Raw genomic sequence first — 17040 nt, 5'->3', positions numbered from 1 at the left:
TCCTCCTCCTCCTCCTCCTCCTCCTCTCTGCTGTTGACTCATAACTGGACAGCAGATTGTTTTCACTCTTTCTTACACAGAGCTGTGAAATGTTTCCAGCTCCTCTCAGACTCAGACGCTCCAGGAGTTTCTTCCTCCTCCAGTTGCTGCCAAACGTCGGTTTGATGTGAATCCACCTGCGTATCGCAGCTCAGAGTCATAAAAACTAAAACACTGGAGACCAAACGAAACATTTTAATAAAATGTTTACACCAGAAACGTTGGATCTGTCGGTCCTGGTTCCTGGTCCGTTTGGTTCTGAGGAAACCGAACGGACCAGGAACAACTCTCGGTTTGTGTCGTTGGTTCTGAAGGTCCAGGATGCTTCACTCAGTGCAACCCGGTTTGGAGATTACTGGACCATTTCAGAACCGTGATCCTTTTGTTTCCCAGATGTTCTGTTGTTTTGGGTCAAAGTTCTGTTGATGACCCGGTTGGGGTCGGGCTTCTGCTTTTTGGAAACCTTTGGTACCGATGAGTTCACGGTTCAGTCAGTGACCGGGAGTTACCAGAACCAGAACTGGTCTGGATCTGGACCAGATCTGGTCTGGATCTGGTCAGGATCASATCTTGATCTGGACCAGATCTGGATCGGGATCAGATCTGGTCTGCATCTAGATCAGATCTGGATCCGGATCAGATTTTGATCCTGACCAGATCTGGATCTGGTCAGGATCAGATCTTGATCTGGTCTGGATCTGGTCTGGATCTGGACCAGATCTGGTCAGGATCAGATCTTGATCTGGACCAGATCTGGTCTGGATCTGGACCGGATCTGGACCAGATCTGGTCCTGAAGGCTGGCGGCTGCCTGAGATGTTTTGCGTTTGGAATAATCTTTAATCCGGTGGATCATCAGTAATCTGCGTTCTGATTGGTCCGTCCTCGGACATGTTGGTCTGTCACCAACAGCAGCTGGATGACTGTTCCCATGGCAACATCTAATTGTGTTGATGATTGCAGGATTAAACCGGATCTGGATCCGGTTTAATCCTGTTTGGTCCATTTTTAATCTGCTGCAGCTGAACTGAGGAAACGATGGAAACGTTTTTATGAAGAAACGTTTGAAACGATCAAACTGATGTTTAGATCAACTTCCAGACTTCCTCCCGGTTTCAGGTTCTGTGGTTCCACCCCGGTGGAGGAACTTGGACCGGGTCTGGTCCTGACCTACATGGGTCGGATCCGTCCTGTTCTGGCTCTGTTTTTCCGTCCTGAAGCTCGTCTCCCTGTAAAAGAACAGATTTAGCTCTGCTGCTCAGCTTCGAACTTCCTTATTTGACCCGTTGGCACGAAGCTATTTATACCAAAGCCGGGACTCTTTCTGGAGGCGTCAGCCGGCCGATGGCGGCTCTGTGACATTCCTGCCGTCTGTCATCTCCAGGTCCGGATTGGGAAATAACCACCAGCTGACCCGGCGGGATTCCCGGCTCTTTAACGCGCCAGCGGCCGCAGAGCCACCGTCACCGGTTCAGCTCCCAAGGCCTGACAGGAGATCAGGACCTGATCAGAGCTCGGCTTCATTAGAACAACATTTCTCCGTTTTGGAACCGGGTCCAGCTGGGCTCAGGTTTAGATTCACTGGGTCTTAAGTTTACAGTTTCACATTTGTTCCTTCACGCTGCAGCGATGCGTCCAGAACGAAGATTCTCAGACATAAACTCACCAAGACGTTTCCTACTGAAGGTTTCCACAGCGGAGCTGGAAGCAGCTGACGTGAAAACTATAAACGGGTTTCTAATTTTAATAAACATTAGCAGATCACACAGAGGTCGCCTGAAAGGTCACAGCCTGCCAGTTACCGGCTTTTATAGCAGAGGGTTGGGAATCGATCTAAAATGTTCTGCGTGAAGCAGTTGGACATTTTTGGCATCTTTATTGTTCCATCGGTTTTATTCATGCTGGACATCTTTAGAAGTGGCAGCTGTGCTTTAAATGTTCCCTCGGTGTCTCTGTGTCTGGGCCAAACTGGCACAGATACATGTTTTCAGGATACAAGGGAATTAAAACTTCAATCTAAAATTAATAAGAATAAAAAACTTTCAATCCAACCTGATTTAACCGGTTTGACTGAAGACATACTGTAAAACTCCAAACTGATTATTATAATGATTTGTGATTTTAGGATAATGTTGAATTCACCAGAATAATCTGACAGCATCCCCGTTGGGAAGCTAACGTCACTGTTAGCATGCTAACAGTGACGTTAGCATCCATTTGCTAACTGTAAAGTTAGCCTGCAGGAAACGTGAAATACATTTACTGCAGTTTTGATCAGTTAGTTGCTGAATAAATAAATATATCAATAAGTTAAAGAAAATATTTATTCCAGAAACTCTGTAATCTGAGGGAAACTGTAGATTAATTCACACACTGATGTGACCAATCCTTGATTTCTGACTGTTAAAATCAGATTATTATATCGGTAAAAAAAAAAACATTTTAGTTCAGAAATGTGGGATTAATGAAAGTTTAAATCTAAAGTCTATCAGTAAATAACAACAGGAGTCGCTGAAGTTTCTGATGAAACGTCTAAAGCAGGTCTCATTCTCGTGGCCCGCGGGCCAATTGTGGCCCGCAGGACGATGTCTGGTGGCCCCACAGTGATATGACAGTATAGCATTAGCGCGGCCCACTGGGTGAGCGGACCTCTGAAGGAAGTCCCGCCCCCCGTCATGGCGTTGGTGGATATTTAAATGTTTTTGTGGAATCCTTAATGCGCCCAGCCTCACCCAGACTCTGGTCTAAAGTTTCTGCTTCAAAGAAAAGCCAGTAATTCGAGGCTGAACCAGAAAAGATGTTTCATGTTCCAGCTTTTCATCCGTTCAGTAAAATCATAATCATTCATTCATAACTAACTTTCCAAGTTAACATGATAACATTTATGAATCACGTTTCTGGTTTATGTTAAATCCTGACCGCTGCTGTGTGAGGTTGCTGGTTCTGATCCTGCGGCTGCAGCTGGACGGTGTCCAGGCAGGAAGAGGGAGTCCGGATCTGGGAGTCCGGAATCTGGGAGTCCGGAATCCTCCCAGCTGGGAAAACGATGACGGATCAGATGATCCTGTAAAACCGACCAGATGCTTCCAGTCGCTGCAGATAAAACGGACATTTAGACAGAAAACAGCAGAAACGTCCTGATCGTCCCTGGAAACAGAGACTCAGTCTGGACCAGGTCCTGGTCCTGGTTCTGGTCCCGGTCCTGGTTCTGGTCCTGGTCCAGGTCCAGGTTCTGGTCCAAGTGCTGGTCCAGGTCCAGGTTCTGGTCCTGGTCCTGGACCTGGACCTGGTCCTGATCCTGGTCCTGGTCCAGGTCCAGGTCCAGGTCCAGGTCCAGGTCCAGACATGATGTGAGCTCTCACTCTGAACCTCTGGGTCCGATCCGCCTCCTGCCGGTACCGACCCGCTTTCCCACGTGTCTCCGGCCAGAAACCCGGCAGCTGTGAATTCCTTCCTCCTGCGTTTAAATCTCAGAGCAAAAAATAAAACTTTATTGATTTTGGTTCCATCACAAGTTCCCAGAACTGCAGAACTTCCTGTCAGAACCTTACAGAGGATCCAGAACCTTACAGAGGATCCAGAACCTTACAGAGGATCCAGAACCTTACAGAGGATCCAGAACCTTAAAGAGGATCCAGAACTACGAACTGCCTGCTGTGTCCAAAGGGGAAAATTACAACGTAAAATTCTGTGTAGTTTTTAAAACTGATGAAAAATTCATGTTATTTAATGACTGAACATGATTTTATGTAACATTTAGATCCATGTTATTAGTTCAACACATGATGACTGAAAATCCGTCTTTGTATTTTTCCTGGTTATGATTTTGGAGATTAGTTTGTTTTCTGTGAAACTGAATAAAGTCTGAGGCTGTAAATACTTTAAAGACTTTAAATCAGATATTTTGCAGCAGCAGTAAAACAGTTTTATGGCTTTCTGACCCGAACATGTTGCCCTGACTCTCTCTGACTCTCTCGCTGCTTCAGACTCAGATAAAACTCAAGGTTTTTGTGTTTCTAGTCTCAATATGACGATCAGAGTCTGGAGCCGTTTTCCTTCCCGGTGATCCTGATAAAAACTGGTCTCACTTCGTTTTCCAGCCTCAGACGTTTATCTCTGTTAGCATCTTGAGCCGCCGCCTGCAGACGGAGCCTGTTGCATTTTTGCTGCATGCTTGAACAGGAGAGGGGCGTTTGGGGGATCGTTCACACTTTTAGCTTTCAGACAAGCTCTCTGCTGTAAGCGCCTGTGGTTTCCTGCCTGCTGTAACCGTCCGTGTCGTCTCCGTCTAGGACTGGGTGACGGCCACAGACATCAGAGTGACCCTGAACAGGCTCAACACGTTCGGAGACGAAGTTTTCAACGACCCCAAGGTCCTCAAGTCCTACTACTACGCCATCTCTGACTTCGCCGTGGGAGGAAGGTAAACACGCAGGCCGAGTTAAACATTCATCAGACAAAAGAGGCTCCAGAGGAGTGGGCTCAGGTGGATCTGTGGTCCTGATCCGGCCTGTGTGGGCCTGGTTTCCCCCCGGCGGGGCGGAGCGGGGTGGGCAGCCATCACCAGAGTGGTGAACTCTGAGCCTCTGAGCCACAATCTGCTTGAAATGTAGAGCAGATTTCCATTACACATCCAGCATTCCTGACATTCCTGGCTGGCAGGGCCGGATTACAGGGGATGGGGCGGAGCGCTGCCCTGACGGACCGGCGGCCCGCAGAGCGCCGAGGCGTGGCGCTCCTCCGGGCCGGGCCGGGCCGGGTCACCTGGTTGGACTTTAACCAGAAACATCCTGCATTCAACACAAACACGGAGCATTAAGGCTTTACTGGAAACCAGTTCAGCTCAACATTCACTGGATGAAGATCATTTAATACCAGCAAACTGTTGGTTTTGTTTGGTAAATCAGATTTGGTAGAAATTGCTGATCATTAGTTTATGACTCAAGCAGCAGAAATTAAATAGATGCACATTTAATGACATCATTTTTAACCTAATTTAAAAAATAACTTTGTAAATTTAATCAAAAAATGCAGTTAAATCTCTTAAGAGTCGTTTTCTCAGGCGTGAAGCATAAAAACGATGTGGTGAAAGAATCGATTATCAGCTGTAACGTCTAGAAACTCCTGGTTTCAGGAAGCAGGTCCAGCCTGACGGTTACATGAACATAAACATGTTTGAGGCCTGATTTGAATATTAAAGACTTTAGTAAAGATCCGTACAATGGCTGCTGAGGGGAAGGAGCTGAGAAAAGATGAAAGATGGATGGAGTTCTTCCTCTCCTGATTTCTGTTTGCATTCCTGTGATTATTGATCCTTTCTGATCAGAAGCTTCATGCCGGACTGTTGTCTTAATGTCTGACCGCTCCTCTGACCGTCTCAGCAGTGAAACACGACGTTTCCTGAGGTGACAGAAACACGTAGAGCTGCTCAGGTTTATCGGCCCTCTGACTCTCAGTTGTTCGTTGTGCTGTCAGACTTTCCACGGCTCCGTGCCAGGAAACACCTGAGACAACAGGTGAAGGTGGAGGCTGAACGAGCGCCGTCCTGTCGGAGCCGAACCTTCAATCAGCGAGCGGAACAGACTGGAGCTCGCTGACAGATTTCACACCAGCAGGCTGCATTCAGACTGATGATGAAATGCTGTTGCTTTGTCAGGGGAAGTGCTGAGTGGTGTGTCATCCAGCTGTAACAGGTGTGTGTGTGTGTGTGTGTGTGTGTGTCGTCAGGTGTAAGTGTAACGGCCACGCCAGCGAGTGTGTGAAGGACAGCGGCGGCCGGCTGGTCTGCGACTGCAAACACAACACGGAGGGCGTGGACTGCGGCGTGTGCAGAGCTTTCTACAACGACCGGCCGTGGAGGAGGGCGACGGCCGACAGCGCCAACGCGTGTCTGCGTGAGTCACCGGCTGAAACCGGCCGGCAGCTGCGCTGGGCGCTGGCCAGGCCTCTGGGGGATTGTGGGAGTTGTAGTTCCTGTTTACTGCATGACGAAGCGATGCTCAGTCTCCCACACGGCAGGAAACATGAGAGGCAGGGAAACTTTCCAAATCCAGACATCACCATTAAGTGATGAACTCAGGCTGTTTAGTTTCATGACTAAAATCCAGAATTATACAGAAAATATAGAAGTAAAACAGAAGAATGAGGATGTTTGGATGGAAACACCAAATTCAGACCTCATTGCAGAACGCAGTGGAGCGAGCAGCTCTGCTGGTGTCAATGTGAAGACATTATGAGAGACTGGAGACTTAACAAACCAGCACCCTGCCCAGGGATGTAAAAGCTCTGCGTCTTTACTCCACCTCAGTCAGGAATGACCAGCTGCTGTCCTTTCTGCTCCAGTTCTGACCAGCATTATGACGCTGACCGAGGCCTGCTGAGGTTTCCTCTCTTTTCTTCACCCACATTAAAAATTCCTGTTAAATCAGATTTTTTTCTGCCCAGGAAACAGGAAACAGGAAACAGGAAACAGCTCGTCCACATTGAAGCAACACGAAGACAGACAGACTGTCGTTTCTGTCTGAGTTTGATTCTGTCTCGCTTTTCAACCAGCGTTTTCAGGGAATGTTTCCGTGTTTCAGCCTGCGACTGCAACAGGAAGAGCTCAGACTGTTACTTCGACGCCGAGCTGTACCGGGCCACGGGTCACGGAGGTCACTGCAGGAACTGCGCCGACAACACCGACGGGCCCAACTGTGAGCGCTGCCTCGACAACTACCACAGAGACCAGAGCGGCAACCGCTGCCTGCCCTGCAACTGCAACTCCATCGGTGAGTCTGGATGCAGCAGATCAGCAAATTCATCCTTTCATCCTGGCAGGGAAACGTGAGTTATGGACGCATGAATCTGCTGGGCTGACATCTGACTGGTTCACTTCTGTGTTGATTCAAAGTCTGAGAAACAGAAACTGTTGTATCAACTCTGCGCTATAAATTCACACCAAACGGCTCAAACAGCTAAAACCTGAAACATGAAGATCATAAAGTGAATTAAAACCTGGAACCGAGACGCCAGCTGTGTTTCTGCCCCCTGCTGGTCGTTTTACTCAGTTTCTGGATGTTTCACCGTCTTTATCTGGATGTTTTATCATCTTCATCTGGATGTTTTATCTTCATCTGGATGATTTATCATCTTTATCTGGATGTTTTATCTTCATCTGGATGATTTATCATCTTTATCTGGATGTTTTATCTTCATCTGGATGATTTATCATCTTTATCTGGATGTTTTATCATTTTTATCTGGATGTTTTATCTTCATCTGGATGATTTATCATCTTTATCTGGATGTTTTATCATCTTTATCTGGATGTTTTATCTTCATCTGGATGATTTATCATCTTTATCTGGATGTTTTATGTCCATCTCAGGTCTGAGTTCTGCTTTAAATGTTTATGGCTCATTATAAGATGGTGTTTTTCCTTTCTGGCTTATTTTACTTCTTGTTGCTTGGATATTTTATGGGTATGTGGGAAACGTTCTGTGGATTTTCTTGGTGTTTGCATCATTTTTAGCTCTCTGCTTGTTTTCTGTGGTCAGTTTGTTGGATCCTTCCTCAGAGAAAGTTCCTGGTTGTGTGTCCTCAGGTGGAATCAGGTKGTCCTGCTCTATTCCAGCCTCTCTGCGTGTTTCATTGACGCCAACTCTCTTTGGGAGGTCAAAGGTTACCGGGCTGACGGCAGACGTTTGWTTGTTTGCAGGTTCTGAGTCTCCTCAGTGCAACAGCAGAGGCGTGTGCGCCTGCAAACCCGGAGTCACCGGGGAGAAGTGCGACCGCTGCCAGCCGGGGTTCCACAGCCTGACCGAGGCCGGCTGCAGGTACGCCGCCGCCGCCGCCGCCGCCTCACGTCACCTGGACACAAACCGCCTTAAACATGGCAGAGCCGGAMGTTGGTTTCTGAAAAGCAGGAACCGGATCTGAGCTGCCTCAGATCAGAGCGCCACCTGCTGGCCACACCGTGGAGTTTGGGGTCGTTTTGTCACCCGAAGACGAGCTCTGTGGGTAAATTTAACCCTGTGCTTGTCTGCCAGGCCTTGCACCTGCTCGCCGTCAGGCAGCACCCAGGAGTGTGACGTCAACACGGGTCAGTGCCGCTGTAAAGACAACGTGGAGGGCTTCAGCTGCGACAGGTGAGGCCCGCACTCAGGTTCCGGTTCCTCGTTAAGACGCTCTTCATACCGACCCGTCTGTCCCTCCAGATGTAAACCAGGTTACTTCAACTTGGACCCCAACAACCCCCAGGGCTGCACGGCCTGTTTCTGCTTCCAGCACTCGTCTGTGTGCGACAGCGCCGAAGGCTACAGCGTCCACACCATCAGCTCCACCTTCGACAGAGGTGAACTCCGCCTGCAGCCCAAGCTCTGGGCACGCTTACCCTCTAGTTTCTGACTTCCTGTTCCTGTTTGCAGGTATGGAGGAGTGGAGCGGCCAGACGCGGGACGGATCCACCGTCCCTGTCCAGTGGTCCCCCACCGGACAGGAAGTGTCCTTGATGTCTGAAGACTACCAGCCGCTGTACCTGGTGGCCCCAGGTACCGAACCGGAGCCGTCCTGGACCCTCCGGTTCCCCCCAGAGACTCACTGCTGCTGTTTTCTGCTCCACAGAGAAGTTCCTGAGGAATCAGATGCTGAGTTACGGACAGAACCTGAGCATGACCTTCCGAGTGGAGCGGCGGGACGCTCGGCTGTCGGCCGAGGATCTGATCCTGGAGGGGGCCGACATGAGGCTGGCCGTCCCGCTCATCGCCCAGGGCAACGCCTACCCCAACGAGAACATGCAGACCTTTGTGTTCAGGTGAGATGAGGCGTCTGGATCAGACCAGATTCCTGCTCTCTGTTGGTCCTGAATAAACCCAACGGTTCTGGTTCTGGTTCCGGTTCAGGCTCCACGAACAGCCCGGCTACCCCTGGAGGCCGAGCATCAGTGACTCAGACTTCCAGAAACTTCTCCACAACCTGACGGCCATCAAGATCCGGGGCACCTACAGCGAGCGGAGTAGGCATCTCCCACACCTCCACCGCCTCCAGAGACGTTCTGCCATAAACCCTGGTCTGGTCTGCAGGTGCTGGTTACCTGGACAACGTCTCCCTGGTGACGGCGAGGCGGGGCCCAGGAGCGCCGGCCCGCTGGGTGGAGCAGTGCACCTGTCCGCCGGGTTACCAGGGTCAGCACTGTGAGCAGTGCACCCTGGGATACCGCCGGGCCCAGCGGGAGCTCGGACCCTTCAGCTCCTGTGAAGTCTGCAACTGCCATGGACACAGCGACGCCTGCAACCCTGATACTGGTAAGACTGGGAGGACTGGAGCGGACGGTTTGATGGTCACAGGGACTTTGGTCGTTTTCAGGTTTCAGACAGAACCGTGGGTTTGTTCCTAACTGGTTCTGACTGGATCCAAACTGGGTTCTGTTTTGCTTCTCTAACTGGTTTCCAGTGGCTCCAGTTTAAGGCTGGATGGTTGTTGGTCAATTAGATGCTCGGCCCAGACTTTGTTCTGGTTCTGGTTGGTCAGTAATCTGTGGGTCAGCAGGTCAAAGCGTCTCCTGTCTCCTGTCCAGGAGCCTGTGACTGCCAGGACAACACTGCCGGGTTGAGCTGCGAGCGCTGCCGCGACGGTTTCTATGGCGACGCCACCCAGGGCACGGCGGGCGACTGCCAGCCGTGCCCCTGCCCCAGCGGTGCCACCTGCGCTGTCGTCCCCAAAACCAGAGAAGTGGTTTGCACCAACTGTCCTGCTGGAACCACAGGTACCACAGAGGACTGGACCGGGCAGCGCCGTGGTTCCTCCCTCCGAGAGACGATTATCTGGAATAGACAAACTGAGCTTTTGAAACATTAAGGTCAGTAGAAGTGGACATCAACATGCAACACCTCACCTGTGTGCAGGGAAGCGCTGTGAGCTCTGCGACGACGGGTTCTTTGGGGACCCTCTGGGTCAGAACGGGCCGGCCCGAGCCTGCCGGTCCTGCCAGTGCAGCAGTAACATCGACCCCAACGCCGTCGGAAACTGCGACCGCGAGACGGGAGAATGTCTCAAGTGCATCTACAACACCGACGGCTTCTTCTGCGACCGCTGCAAGGCGGGCTTCTTCGGAGACCCGCACGCCTCCAACCCTGCTGAGAAGTGTGCAGGTAAGCCTCATCGACCCAAGTGGGACCAGAACCGGGTTTTACTCACCGCTGCTGACTGACACACACTAACTCGTGTTTACTGCTAACCCGGCTGCAGCCTCAGTTCTTAATAACCAGTTTGGACCAGTTGGTCTTGGATTCACGTCTTTTTCACGCTCTTCCTCATCAGCCTGCTCCTGCTCTCCGCTGGGCACCGTGGATCAGCAGACCGGCTGCTCTCCGGTCACCGGTCAGTGTCAGTGTCTGCCTAACGTGGATGGACGCGACTGCAGCGCCTGCCAGCTGGGATTCTTCAACCTGCAGAGCGGCAGTGGCTGCCAGGAGTGAGTTTCAGCCCCTCACTGCAGCCGTTGCATAAAGTCATTTCACGTCTTTGATCGTGGATAAACTCATCTGCACCTGTCCACAGGTGTAACTGCAACCCAATCGGCTCCACCAGTGGCGACTGTGACATCGACTCAGGACAATGCGAGTGCCAGCCCGGCGTCGCCGGCCAGCACTGTGGCCGCTGTGAGGTCAACTTTTTCGGCTTCAGCTCGTCTGGATGCAAACGTGAGGACAAAACCAAACAAGTTACTTCCACCTGTGACTTACTTTAACCGTACAGTTGAGTTTTGCAGTATAAATAAACCCTGCAGGATTAGATCCAAGGACCAGTCCTGCTAGTTTTCCTGAAGGAAGGATGTTAAATATGTATCACAGTTTTAGTCATTCTCGAGCTGCAGATCAGTAAAGATGTGAAATATGAATAAACTGTCGTCTTCCTGTTTCCTGCTCAGCGTGTGACTGCGACCCTGAAGGTTCTCTGTCCGGTCAGTGTAAGGAGGACGGCCGGTGCGAGTGTCGACCCGGCTTCGTTGGAGCTCGATGTGACATGTGTGAGGAGAATTACTTCTACAACCGGTCAGTGCCGGGCTGCCAGCAGTGTCCGTCCTGCTACAGTCTGGTCCGAGACAAGGTGAGGAGTCGTTGGTCAGAGCGTCGCTCCTTCACATGACCTTTTCAAACTGAAACGGTTTCTAAAACGGTGTCCAGGTGAACCAGCAGAGGCAGAAGCTCCAGGAACTCCAGACTCTGATAGATAACCTCGGCTCCGGCCAGGACACGGTCAGTGATGAGGCCTTTGAGGACAGATTGAAGGAGGCAGAAAAGGTCATCATGGAGCTGCTGGAGGAGGCTCAGAATAGCAAAGGTAAAGCTGCTCTGCAAACGGCCACACAGGTCGATGTGAGGACCAGAAGACGTTTTATTAAACAGCATCAAGATGCTAATGTACCGCCTCACTGGGTCCTTGCAGATGCAGACCGAGGTCTGCTGGACCGTCTGAGCGCCCTGAACATCACCCTGACCACCCAGTGGAACCGACTGCAGAGCATCCGCAACACGGTGGACGACACCAGCGCTCAGGCTGACCGCGCGCGGGACAGAGTCCAAGACGCCGAGAGACTGATAGACCGAGCTCGGCAGGAGCTGGCCAAGGCCAAGGAGGCCGTCAGCAAAGTGGTCAGTGAAGTCAGTGTCCTGATATGCAATGGACGGATCAGTGGCAGGTAACTGAGCCGATGTGATTCACAGGACGTCAAACCGACTGACGGCTCTGGAGAACCCAACAACATGACGCTGCTGGCGGAGGAGGCCCGGCGCCTCGCCGACAAGTAAGACTGACGGCGCCACCTGTAGCTCTGACTGGAGAACCTGAAAGACTCACCAAGGACTCATCCAAAACCCCAAGATGAACTGAATTCATCCATGACAGTTCAGAGAATCTTTTGAAGACATCTTGACAAAAATGTGCTGAAATGTTGTTCCCTACAGGCACAAGATGGACGCCGACCAGATCGAAAAGATCGCCAAAGATGCCAACGACACGTCAACCAAAGCGTACAACCTGCTGCTGAAGACCATCGACGGCGAGAGCAAGATGGCTGACGAGATTGACAAGCTCAACCGGATGTAGGTCACATTTCAGTTTGTCTGGATGAAAACGGTTTTAAAGGGACAGACCCACACGACCGTGTCCTGCTGGCAGTGTTGTGGCTTTTTCTTCATCTGGTTTAGTACTTTTGAATCTCTGATTTGTCTCCCGCTGGCTCATGCAACGTCTTTGCTTGTAAAATGTTTTCTATTTGTGCTCATTTTGTGGTTTTTACTGCAGTTTGTGTCTTTTAATGGATGTTTGGTAAAGTCTGTTTGAAGTTTTGGACTTTGAGGCAAAGAGTTTCCAACAAATTTAGAACTCTGTGAGTTTCTGACTCCTCCTCCCGTCCAGGTACAACGAGGCGAAGGACCGGGCCAAGGACCTGGAGCAACAGGCCAACAAGGTGCAGGCGGAGGCCGACGACGCCGGGAACAAAGCCCTGAAGCTGTTTGCCAACCTGACCAGCCTGCCGCCGTTTGACACCAAGACACTGGAGGTAAATGTTAGCAAGGTAAAAAAGACGTGTTGCTCAAGGAATCCAACTTATTAACGATGCACCTGATCTCAGGATGACGCCAAGAAGATTAAGAAGGAGGCGTCTGATCTGGACAACCTGATAGACAAGACGGAACGGGAGTACAACGAGCTGCGAGACGACCTGAAGCCCAAAGAGCAGGAGGTCCGGAAGCTGCTGGACAAAGGGAAGAGTGAGCAGCAGGTGAGCTCAGGTTATGACCGAGTCTCGTCTGGCTGAGCCGCTTGACATTAAACCTGCTTCTGCTCCAGACTGCAGATCAGCTGTTGGCCCGAGCCGATGCCGCTAAAGCTCTGGCCGAGGAGGCGGCGAAGAAAGGCCAGTCAACTTTCAGAGAAGCAGAGAGCATCCTGGAGGACCTCCGAGGTAACCGCCCCCGTTCCCCGCCGCAGCTCCGGGATCCAAACCTGGTGTTCACCTGAGATGGAGACGAGAGACCAAACCGCATGAAGCAGCGACTCAGGCTGTCAGGCTGCTTCATGCAAACTGGTGCACTGCTGTGAAAAATCTGTTTACTGGAAAAAATGATAACCTTTTCATAAGAAAAGTTTGGGGATTCTTAGCTTTATGTTTTCTCAATCTGTGCATTAAAAAACCTCAATCAATGCAGAGTCTAAACAAAACAAGTTCTTGTCTAAGAGAAAACTGAAAGGATGTTGATGCAGGAAGCTAAATGTGGAGACAATGTTCTTTAGTTTTCCACGTATTGTAAATGTTTTCCTTCTAAATCATTTTAATCTGATGGTTATTTCCAGACTTTGACAGGAGGGTCAACGACAACAAGACAGCAGCAGAGGAAGCCATGAAGAAGATCCCTGTCATCAATGCCACCATAATGGCCGCCAACGAGAAGACCCGGCAGGCGAAGGAGGCGCTTGGTAATGCTGCCAGTGATGCTGGGGAAGCCAAGAGGAAGGCCGAAGAGGCTGAGAGGATCGCAGGCAACGTTCAGAAGGTAACGAGGCGCCCCCTGCTGGGTGATGAGCGGTCCGATCCTCTTCATCCGCTCACGTCTCCTCGCATCGTGTCCTGGCAGGGCTCGGCTAGGACTAAAGAGGAGGCAGAGAAGGCGCTGCAGGACACAAACAAGCTGGACAAAGATGTTGATGACATGATGGATCAGCTGAGCGCCGCGGAGGAGGAGCTGAAGAAGAAGAAGGCTGAGGCTGACAGCGACATGATGATGGCTTCCATGGTACGAACTGATCCTCTGGGCTATGAGGAAGTTTCAAACTGTTTTAGCAAAAGCATTGCTGATAGTCGGTGGGATTGATCTGCCCTGCAGGCATCGGATAGCGCCAAACAGGCTGAGGACAACGCTCGCAAGGCCAAGAGTACGGTGAAGACGGTCCTGAAGATCATCACAGATCTAATGGATCAGCTGGGTAGGTCCAGAACTCGTCTGTCGCTGGCGACATTAGCTGTGACTCAAGCTAACTGTCACGTGTTTCTGCAGGAAACATTGATAAAGTGGATCTTAGCAAACTGAACCAGATTGCTGAGTCTCTGAAGCGTGCCAAGGACAAGATGGCCGGCAGCGAGCTGGACAAGAAGCTGAGGGAGCTGAATGACGTGGCGACCACACAGAAGGAGATGATCGACGACTATGACCGGCAGATCCGAGAGATCCGCAGCGACATCAACAACCTGAACGACATCAAGGCGGCGTTACCCGAAGGCTGCTTCAACACGCCGTCGCTGGAGCAGCCTTAGCCCCGCCCACATCGTCCATCCGCCCCGTTTCCTCCCACGCTCACATCTAACACCCCGGCGTGCGTGCCGACTTTTACCAAAACAGTTCTTTCTTTGCCAACATTTCAGGAGAGAGGCAGTCGCTGGTGACAGCGGTGTCGTTACAGTGACCTCCGCGGTGCAGGGGCGCTGGGCAGCGAGGTGGACGAACCTCGGAGAGACAACCAGAACCATAAACCCAATGTGACTGCAGCCCACTGGCACCTCGCCATATTTTTGTCTTCAACATTTCAGAACACGTGAAGGAATTCTCAGATCCTCCTCCCGAAGCTACGCTCTCGATACGGACAGCAGGGAAAATGTTTCAAATCCTCTCTTCTGCAGTATTCACACCTCCAGCAGGTGGCAGTGTTTTGTAAAGTCACATAAACTGCTGTGCAGGAAGCTGCCAAAGTCCCAGACAGATGAAAACAGACCCAAACTCCTCCTCATTTACAATTTCCCACATTTTAGCCTTGACAGAAGCTGTGAATTCTTTGGGAAGTGGAAGTGGCCGTTTTCCGCCACAGACAGAAACAAAATGCTCCACATAACTAAGAGCTTACAAGCAGCTTCAGTGGTTCAAATCTGTTTATTGACCACAATAAGTAAAACTTAATGTTAGTTTTTATAGTGAAACATTTCAGTGGTTGGCTCCAGATAAACAGCGATACCTAAAATTAAACCCATGGTCTGGTTTGCATCACTTTGGATTCATTTATCCTGCCAGACCTTTTAATCAAAGCCATCTTTAGCAGCAGGTCTCCAGGTTTCGTGAAGGTCTTACAGAGTTTCTCGTTTGGCTTCTGCACATTTTTTAAGTGTAGTAACATTTTACTGATTCCAACTGCTGATTTTCTAAAAGTAATGTTTAAATATCACTTTTATTTGTCACAATAATTAGCAATGGAACATTTGCATTAGCTTGGAGAGGGTAATGCTGGCAAGCTAGTTTTTCATGTTAGCTTGTCAAACAGCTAGTTATCATGTTAGGGTGAACTCTACATTTTTTTTGACAATTCTAGTCCTAAGTTTAAATTTAACTTACATTCCTTCAGTGCTATTGAAGGAGGAGGCGATTAGCTTCACTTTGTAGCATCATTTTTTTCACAATCAAAACTAACATGCTAACCTCCCATCTACAACAAAGAGACATCTCTGCTTTTAAACAGCTCGCTAGTTAGCTTTGTTAGCCTTAGCATGCTAGCTTAGCTAACTTTTGTTGGCTCAGGTTGAACAGCGTAACTTCGGACTCTGAAGCCTGTTTGGTTCTGCGTATTCATTAGCATCATGGATGCAGCCCAGGTTGGACAGACGGTTTCCAGCTAGCTGCTAGCATGTTCCAGGACAAAGTCTGAAGAAAGTCCTGGACTTCAGAAAGCCTGGGCTGCTCTTCCTCAGTAGGAGGAAGATGAGGACCTGTGGGGTGAATCAGCAGTTCTGTTTGTGGTGGAAACCTGAGTAGAGATGATTTGTACCAAACGATCTGAAGCTTCCTGGTTTCACCGGGTAAAAGGTTTTTCTAGTGTTGGAAGGTGCCAGATCCCCCGTTGGATTGTTTTTGTGTCTAAAATCCCGTTCTGACCCCTGAGTGACCCCTTCTGGACTTTGGCAGCTTCGGCTCATGGGTGCGTTCCCACGCTGCACCTCGCCTTCGTCTCCACATCCAAACACTATGCAACTTTGTACATTCTGCGTAGCGAGAGTTTTATCTGATACACTGGTGCTAATAATTATTACAAATGTTTTATTTTTGAGTGAATGTTTTTTATTATGCGTTAGAGCGAGGAGTTTATTATTATGCGTGTAAATAAGTGATTGGCTGATTTTATCCTGAGCAGCCCCATCATGTCTGATCACAATCAACTGAAACCTCCAGGTGAAAATATATCCTCTATCTGTGGTATGTTATTATTCTAATTGTTATAATTATTATTATCTCTGCTTGCTTGTATACAGGGCTGAGAGCTGTTGCCTTCCACCATTACTGTTTGTGCTGATTCTTTGTGGGTTTTCAGAGGTTTACAGCCCATCGTCATGCAGGACGAGTCCGTTCCGCCTTAAAGGACAGTTGTTGGTACTTCAGCAAAGTTTTTAAACTCACACAGACCCATCCTGGACCACCAGACCCCAGAATGTCCTCATGCCGTCTGTTTCAGCGACTCGCCTATTTTAAGTTATATGGGCTGTTTGTGGTGAGATCTGCTGTCGTTCTTCGTGTTGGTGGCCATGTTGCAGCTGCTCAGCCTGCAGGATTTCTGTTTCCATCTCTTCACGCCTGCCTGTAAACCCAAACCTAACATTTCAGTAATAAAAACCAACTACTACAGGACTTGCTTTGAGTCGACTTTCTTTCAGGCTGTTCCTCCTGTGGACGAACAAGACAAACTGTTCAACTGACCAACTGGACATTTCAAAGCCTGTTTTTGACGTGTAGCAGTCTAGAGATTCTGCAGACGGAGGATGTGCTTTGGTGGAGCTTCTCCTCACTCACTGCATAGAGATGCAACATCAGCAGAATATTTTCAGAACTTTTTCTGGATCTTCTCTGTTGAGCCTCAGACATGATGGATATTTTTGCCCACAAAACAAGTTATGAATCTTGGTCATATGAAAATGAAATTGGACATGGTTGATTTATTTTACTAAGATTCGGTAAGCAGAAGATATCAGGTTATATTTTCTAAT

General features: G+C 49.7%; 1 protein-coding gene across 3 annotated transcripts in view; it reads left to right on the top strand.

Moving 5' to 3' along the window:
* lamc1 (laminin, gamma 1) overlaps nucleotides 1-16684 on the top strand; it is a 41864-nt gene extending 25180 nt beyond the window's left edge. The window contains exons 3-29 of one of the 3 annotated variants that reach the window (XR_536019.2): nucleotides 4331-4461; nucleotides 5766-5932; nucleotides 6620-6808; nucleotides 7738-7855; nucleotides 8069-8167; nucleotides 8237-8373; nucleotides 8447-8569; nucleotides 8643-8832; nucleotides 8921-9033; nucleotides 9101-9322; nucleotides 9595-9783; nucleotides 9923-10168; nucleotides 10338-10491; nucleotides 10578-10720; nucleotides 10948-11126; nucleotides 11204-11360; nucleotides 11466-11671; nucleotides 11744-11823; nucleotides 11984-12121; nucleotides 12438-12582; nucleotides 12655-12804; nucleotides 12873-12987; nucleotides 13377-13576; nucleotides 13658-13816; nucleotides 13907-14006; nucleotides 14078-16231; nucleotides 16312-16684. Coding sequence is in view for 2 of the 3 variants with exons in the window: in XM_008434671.2 (XP_008432893.1) it covers nucleotides 4331-4461; nucleotides 5766-5932; nucleotides 6620-6808; nucleotides 7738-7855; nucleotides 8069-8167; nucleotides 8237-8373; nucleotides 8447-8569; nucleotides 8643-8832; nucleotides 8921-9033; nucleotides 9101-9322; nucleotides 9595-9783; nucleotides 9923-10168; nucleotides 10338-10491; nucleotides 10578-10720; nucleotides 10948-11126; nucleotides 11204-11360; nucleotides 11466-11671; nucleotides 11744-11823; nucleotides 11984-12121; nucleotides 12438-12582; nucleotides 12655-12804; nucleotides 12873-12987; nucleotides 13377-13576; nucleotides 13658-13816; nucleotides 13907-14006; nucleotides 14078-14334 (4107 nt within the window). In the remaining variant the exon portion in view is untranslated. Of the gene's footprint in view, nucleotides 1-4330; nucleotides 4462-5765; nucleotides 5933-6619; nucleotides 6809-7737; nucleotides 7856-8068; nucleotides 8168-8236; nucleotides 8374-8446; nucleotides 8570-8642; nucleotides 8833-8920; nucleotides 9034-9100; nucleotides 9323-9594; nucleotides 9784-9922; nucleotides 10169-10337; nucleotides 10492-10577; nucleotides 10721-10947; nucleotides 11127-11203; nucleotides 11361-11465; nucleotides 11672-11743; nucleotides 11824-11983; nucleotides 12122-12437; nucleotides 12583-12654; nucleotides 12805-12872; nucleotides 12988-13376; nucleotides 13577-13657; nucleotides 13817-13906; nucleotides 14007-14077 lie in introns of all 3 variants that reach the window. The other 2 variants (XM_008434671.2, XM_017309949.1) reach the window with 2 other exon arrangements.
* The last annotated feature ends 356 nt before the right edge of the window (nucleotides 16685-17040 follow it).

This window comes from Poecilia reticulata, linkage group LG17, assembly GCF_000633615.1.
Source record: "Poecilia reticulata strain Guanapo linkage group LG17, Guppy_female_1.0+MT, whole genome shotgun sequence".
Classification (NCBI taxonomy): domain Eukaryota; kingdom Metazoa; phylum Chordata; class Actinopteri; order Cyprinodontiformes; family Poeciliidae; genus Poecilia; species Poecilia reticulata.
Note: the sequence above shows the minus strand (reverse complement) of the source record. Positions and strands in the feature narration are given on the sequence as shown.